At 44.1% G+C, this 6,918-nt stretch overlaps 1 protein-coding gene across 1 annotated transcript; it reads left to right on the top strand.

Moving 5' to 3' along the window:
- Positions 1-1,847: 1,847 nt before the first annotated feature.
- slc32a1 (solute carrier family 32 member 1) lies at positions 1,848-6,535 on the top strand. Its single transcript, XM_005740025.2, has 2 exons — positions 1,848-2,872; positions 4,018-6,535. Exons 1-2 carry the CDS (start codon positions 2,480-2,482, stop codon positions 5,203-5,205), a joined length of 1,581 nt encoding a protein of 526 aa, XP_005740082.1. The 5' UTR covers positions 1,848-2,479; the 3' UTR covers positions 5,206-6,535.
- The last annotated feature ends 383 nt before the right edge of the window (positions 6,536-6,918 follow it).

Here is a 6,918-nt window from a genome sequence, read left to right as displayed (position 1 = left end):
ACCATAAAACCAAACTTTTACTGCAAAGTCAGACCAAATATCCACAAATGTATTATTATTATTATTATTATTATTATTATTATTATTATTATTATTATTATTATTATTATGTGTACAGCAGGTCGTGAGGAGGTCTGCAGCCGCTGTAACCTGCTGGCTGGTGGTGTCACGGCTGCTCTTTTCATCTCGCAGCACACTTCATCAGACAGTGCGGAGCGCAGATCAGAGGAGGGCTGCAGCCCGTTGATAACAGCCTCTGTCATTAACTCCTTCATTCAGGCCAAGGGAAAGCGGCCATTTTCGTTCCCACAGCTGGAAGTTTAAAGGGAAAAAAGGCACACAAAGGCGCGTTTGCCTCGTATTTTCTGATTCAAACGCACCGATTTAAGCTTTTAATGCTGATGCACAGGCCCGATAAAGCGCAGGCCTGCACTCCAGTCTGAGCCAGTCAGCGCGATCGTCGTGATGCAGTTTGGCTCCGGGGTGGATTTGGCTTGACACCGTTCAATTCTGCTAAAGAGAGAAGAAAAATACATCTTTCTAGCTATTTTGCTAAAAGATTTACATCACGCGTTTCATTTGAAGCAAAATGGTTAATTATAGTTTAATATAATGGCTCTTAATAGTTATGGAGTGTTAAAAAATACTGGGAACAAACAGTTTGATATTGTCTGATTTTGTGGTTGCTGTTTGCTGATGGCCAACTGGAGATGAGTCAGCTGTATTTCTAGGGAGATGCATTTCTGGTCTTATCGGGTTACAAGCTATTGAAGAACCCAACGTGAAAGCTTTTAATAGGCCGCATTATTTATTCTCAGGTCCAAGTAAATGCTCTCCCAATGGAACTCACACAGACAGCAATGCAGCACGCTGTCTGTTAGTTCAGGCTTCTTTTTTGCTTTTTTCTCGTACCGAGCAAGGCCCCGGCTTTGTGTTACGGCGATGAACTCTGATACTGCAGCCCGAGGAAACACTGAGCATGGTGTGCACATCGCACAAAGTGCTAGTGACAAGGCAATGTCAACAAACCGTTTACAGCAATTTGAGCCTTTGTTACCGCCTCACTTAACCTACATTTACAAAAACAAATAAAAGCCGAAGGATTTCAAGCATTTTTTGTAAAGATGAGGCGAACTCAGATCAGCCAAAAGTTAAAATAAGGATATTTATTAATTCTACTTACGGTATGTTTAGAAGATAGTTTGTTGGCACCCAAATAAAATATCAGACCCAATCATCTGGGTTTAATTCAGGCTGACATATCACTAATCCCCTGTCACGTTTTTTATGTTCAAACTACGTATTTTATTTTCTTAATGAATAAATCTCGCAGCGAAATATAGTTTTCTTAAAGGGAGCATCGCCACGGGTCAGACTGTAACATCACAGATGCAAAATCATGAATGAGTGAATGTGAGTGAATGAATGAGTATGCTGAATGAAGGCTTCAGCCTGCAATAGAGCCACTAAATGAGCTGCGGGTTTCAAACACAAGCTCAAATTCTACGTCTTACCACCTTTTAGCAAAGACAAAACGCGCGAGATCACATCCCCTGATCAATTAATCAACCCCAAAGCGATGTTTGAAACCCCGATCCAGGTAATCCCAGAAACAATTAAGTTAACTATTACGCTGCTCCGCGTCCTCTTCTTCTTAAAAAGAAATGACATTTGATAAAAGAAGAAATAATTACACCTTTTATTCCTACATCATACAAATCTGGTCCGGAGAGCTTGGGGTTTCGTCAAATTTCAGCTTCCTTTTATATGGGTAAAGTTATGCAAGGTTTGAGGCCCCCGGAATGCCATTGGTTGTTGGGATGAGGTATTATAGATTATGGGTTGGGGGTGGTGGGGGTACTGCAAGCACCTCCCCTAGAAATGCAGCAAATCTCTCCCGTTTTCTCCTGGTGGGGCACTGGGAGGGCTGGAGACGTGCTTTGCATTGGCAGGCTGGTGAGGACACGTGTCTCCTCCCTGCCTCCCCCCCGGGCTCCACGGTACCGCATTGGCATCAGTAAAGGCACCTGAAAGACGAGAAGTAACTCCTGGAAGCGCTGCCTGCCACCTTATAACCCAAAAGAAAGCGATCTTACAGGCCTGCAAGAACCTGTGGCTCGCCTTTTGTCGTGCGTAAAGCTTTTGCGCACACCGCTGAACTGCCTCAGAGACTGAGAAGGTGCGCTACGCGTCGAGCATCAGAGCGCAGTGCCAAGATGCAGAAACGGAGCAGCGACGTCTGAAGGTGACATGAACCTGGGGATAACGACAGGCTGCAGACGAGCAGTGACTAAAAAGTGGAGATAGCAACTGAAAACCGACGGTGTCTTCAACCAACATTTGCGCTTTCCTTCGTGGCTTTATCTAATGCAGAGAATCAAGAGCTGCAATCCAAAGTAGCCTCATTTTTTTTTACTGACTGGAGGAGACAAACACTAATTAAGCTGCAGACAGTTCGGAATCCGGAGAGGTTCGAAAAATGGCGACGTTAATCAGAAGCAAGCTTTCCAATAAACTGACAAATGCAGCCACGGCTGTGTCCAACAAATCCCAGGCAAAGGTGAGCGGGATGTTCGCCAGGATGGGGTTTCAGGCCGCCACCGACGAAGAGGCTCTGGGTTTCGCCGCCTGCGATGACCTGGACTACGACCACCGGCAAGGCATGCAGATGGACATTTTAACATCCGATGAAATGGGGGGAGAGGGGAGCGGAGATGGAGGCGCACTGGATGGGGACAGCCACTACCAGAGGGACGGCACCGGTCCACCGCACTCTGCCTCAAAGGACGGAGATCCGACGAACGAGTTGACCGAAGTCAGACCAAAAATCACCGCTTGGGAGGCGGGCTGGAACGTCACGAACGCAATCCAGGTAAAAACGCACCCCCTCCACGGATTGTTCTGGGTTCCAAATGGTTGAGCCGCTTCCGAAGCATCCGAGAAATTCGAGATAAATAAATATCTACGAACACATCAAAATAATTATACACAAAGAAAAAAAATCAGCAGGCTTTTCCCTTTGAAGCAACTTTGTGAAGTGGCTGGTTTTTAAATTAAAGTCTGGCAAATATCCACTTTCTTTAAACCTTTTAAGTGCGTTCTCATGATCTCTGATCACAACAGTGCAGAGATTTTTTAGACGTTTATGCGCTATAAAGGGGGGGATAGTTGATGCCCTGGCCCCCCTCCTTTTCTCGACATGCACATTCTTTGTCTGGAGTAATGTGCTGTGTAGCTGATGCACGTCCCCGATAAATGCTCTCACAATACTCCGCGTGGGAATAAATAAGTGGATGGAGGAATTTTTGTGTAGACTCTAGAATAAAAAGAAAACCAAAACCTGCATTTTAAAAATGTTTTATAATTTTGTTTATATTAAAATCTAAATCCAGCTAAGTTAAAAGTAAGAATAACACTGTAGTTATGCAGGAAAATTGGTTTTATGATCAAGTCCAAGTGACGTTTTAGACTAAAACCATAAAGACGCGGCTGAAAAATATGAAATTTCAAATTACAGAGATCAGTGTGTGCAAAAAGCTGCATTTCGAAAAAGTATTTTTTTCTTTTTATTTTTTTTTCATGTGGGGAGAAAAATCACCACTTTAAAGTGGAGCATTTACTCGAGAGACCCTGTGTGTACGCGTGCGCGCGTGTGTGTGTGGAGGCTATGCGACAAAAATCCCTCTAGACGCAATCCTTTTTATGCTTTATCGGGGCTGTGGTCGCGGCAGTCACCCTGACGTCAGAGTGTGTCTCCTCCAGCTCGTGATGACGTCAGAAGCGGGCAGATGCGCTCAAAGCCAAGTGGAAAACCCACAACATGAAAAAGGGAGTGAGATTCACTGAAGGGTCGGGCAGAGCAGCCTCAAAGCACACATTAAAACATCATCTAGTTACACGAATAAAAAATACTATGATAAGAAAAATAATTAATGATTAAATTAATACTTTTCATTTAACAACTTAATATGGCGCACAGCCTAATATTAGCGATGCTTTATTTGTCTGTGTTTGTAGGGGATGTTCGTTCTGGGCCTGCCCTACGCCATCCTGCACGGAGGATACCTCGGACTCTTTCTCATTATTTTCGCCGCTGTGGTGTGCTGCTACACGGGGAAAATCCTCATTGCCTGCCTGTACGAGGAGGACGAAGACGGACAGCTCGTCCGTGTGAGGGATTCTTATGTGGACATTGCCAACGCTTGCTGCGCGCCCAGATTCCCGTCTCTAGGTGGCCATATCGTGAATGTAGCCCAAATCATAGAGCTAGTGATGACTTGCATCCTGTACGTGGTGGTCAGCGGTAATCTCATGTACAACAGCTTCCCCAACATGCCAATTTCCCAGAAGTCCTGGGCCATCATCGCCACCGCTGCTCTCCTCCCCTGCGCCTTTCTCAAGAACCTGAAAGCCGTCTCCAAGTTCAGCTTGCTTTGCACGTTAGCCCACTTTGTCATTAACGTCCTCGTTATAGCGTACTGCCTCTCCAGAGCGAGGGACTGGGCCTGGGACAAGGTGAAGTTTTACATCGATGTCAAGAAATTCCCCATCTCCATTGGGATTATTGTGTTCAGCTACACCTCGCAGATCTTCCTGCCGTCTCTGGAGGGGAACATGCAGAAACCGAGCGAGTTTCACTGCATGATGAACTGGACTCACATCGCTGCCTGCATCCTCAAGGGTCTATTCGCCCTGGTGGCCTACCTGACCTGGGCTGATGAAACCAAGGAGGTCATCACAGACAACCTGCCCCCAACCATCCGAGCTGTCGTCAACCTCTTCCTCGTGTCCAAAGCTTTGCTGTCGTATCCGCTGCCGTTTTTCGCTGCTGTCGAGGTATTAGAGAAAACATTTTTCAACGAAGGGGGACGCGCCTACTTTCCAGATTGCTACGGAGGCGATGGACGCCTAAAGTCCTGGGGACTCACTCTCCGATGTAGCCTTGTTGTGTTCACCCTGCTCATGGCGATCTATGTGCCACATTTCGCCCTCCTCATGGGCCTCACCGGCAGCCTGACAGGCGCAGGCCTTTGCTTTCTGCTTCCCAGTCTCTTCCACCTCAAGCTTTTATGGAGAAAGCTGCTATGGCACCAGGTTTTCTTTGATGTCGCCATCTTTGTAATAGGAGGTATATGCAGCATATCTGGTTTCATCCACTCAATGGAGGGGCTCATAGAGGCTTTTAGATATAACATACAAGAATAGTTGCAAGCCATTGCTGGAACTAGATGTTAACTGCAAGTCTCCATTTAGTGAAAAAAATAAAATAAAATAAAATTTAAAAAACACATGACTTCCTGGCGAGCGCAGTCCCTTCTGCTTAATTCATGCGTAAAAGTGCGCACAGAGCACACGCGGACATTTTCGCACTCATACAGTGCTTGCATCAGTCTACACACACACACACACACACACACACACAGTTGGTGGCAGTGAGGGAATCTAATGCATCCACGACACACTTTAGCCTACGGACAATACATGTTGTATAAATATGCCAACAAGAGTACATATACATATTTTCCAGTGGAGTGAACGTTTACAATATCGACCTTAAAACAAAATTGCAAAAAGGGCAGTTCGCCTTTTCGTCGCTCTTGTGGTGCTTCCCCACACGAGACTTCACTTCATGTAACGCTCGAGTTTGTGATGGACGGACTTGTTGTGATTTAATGATGTTTAAGATGTTTTAAAGGGATTAAAACACACGCGCGCGCACACACGCAACACCACTTCTTTTTTTTAGGTGATTCGCAATTTGACTGCGGGCTTTGAGTGTGGCATTAAACCCAAAATCGAACGCCTGTGCATCTAAAAGATAAAATAAGACAACGGCAATAAGAGATAGAAACACACGACGGCGTAAAGACGATAAAAAGTAATTGTGAAGTTTCCTGAGAAATACGCAAAAATTGACTTTCCCCGATTATTTAATATTCTGGCAATGCAAAATATCAGAGAGTACACAGCAGCTAAACAAACTATGCATTGAATGTATGATATTTTAGACACAAATACATTGAAACTGGGAAGTGGAAATTTAAGAATCCTTTAATTTTCGGTTCATCCTCGTGTAATAGTAACGCTTTGTTGATAGGCCTGGTTTGTTTTTTTTCTTCGATATTTACTTTAATTCACTTTTCAATCGGCAATAACGTCCAGCCCCACAGATCTCATCAACACGGGGAGTATTAAATGAAATAATACACACACATAAGAAATAGAACGAAAACACGCACATGCACGTACACACACGCGGCCTGTTCGTTTTTTATTTCTAATTAATTTTGAAAATCTCATGTCTCGGAAAAAAAAAATTCGGTGTCTGAAAATCTAAAAGAGAGAGATCGTCAAAGAGGAAAATGTGCATACAGACATTTTTCATTCTGTGCAATCCAATGGGTCCTGTGGAAATGTTATAAAACCGTATGTGTAGTGTGTTATTGTGGTTTCAAAAAGATGGAATGTATATCTCAAAGTCGTTATCATATATCGTGAAAATTAATATTAAAGAATAAAGAAATAAGTGAAATTATATTGTAAAAATGTGTGTGGTTTTATGTAAAACGAGAATCGGTCAGAACATGTATTTTTTTTCTCTATAATAAAAGATAGAAAACGACGGTTAGTCGCATTCATATTTGTTAAATTCAAACTGAGGTTCAACGCGCAGAGTTAACACTGCGCAGGCCCGTGACTTAGAAAAATAACCATATAATGTGTGTGCGAGTGAGTGAGAGGAGGGTATGTGGTCATACTACTACTACTACACAATCCGATTACCGTTTCAGCTCCACCCGTCATAGACCTGAGTCTGCAGAGACATCCACAGCGCGCACGTTTTCCACCAGGCCTCACATTCCTGCGTGTTCACATAAAATGTCGACAGATTTTCTGCTGCAGGCACTCATCAGGGCC

This window comes from Pundamilia nyererei, unplaced genomic scaffold (genome assembly GCF_000239375.1).
Source record: "Pundamilia nyererei isolate P.nyererei 1_Seehausen unplaced genomic scaffold, PunNye1.0 scaffold00096, whole genome shotgun sequence".
Classification (NCBI taxonomy): domain Eukaryota; kingdom Metazoa; phylum Chordata; class Actinopteri; order Cichliformes; family Cichlidae; genus Pundamilia; species Pundamilia nyererei.
This window is presented reverse-complemented; position numbering and strand designations above follow the sequence as displayed.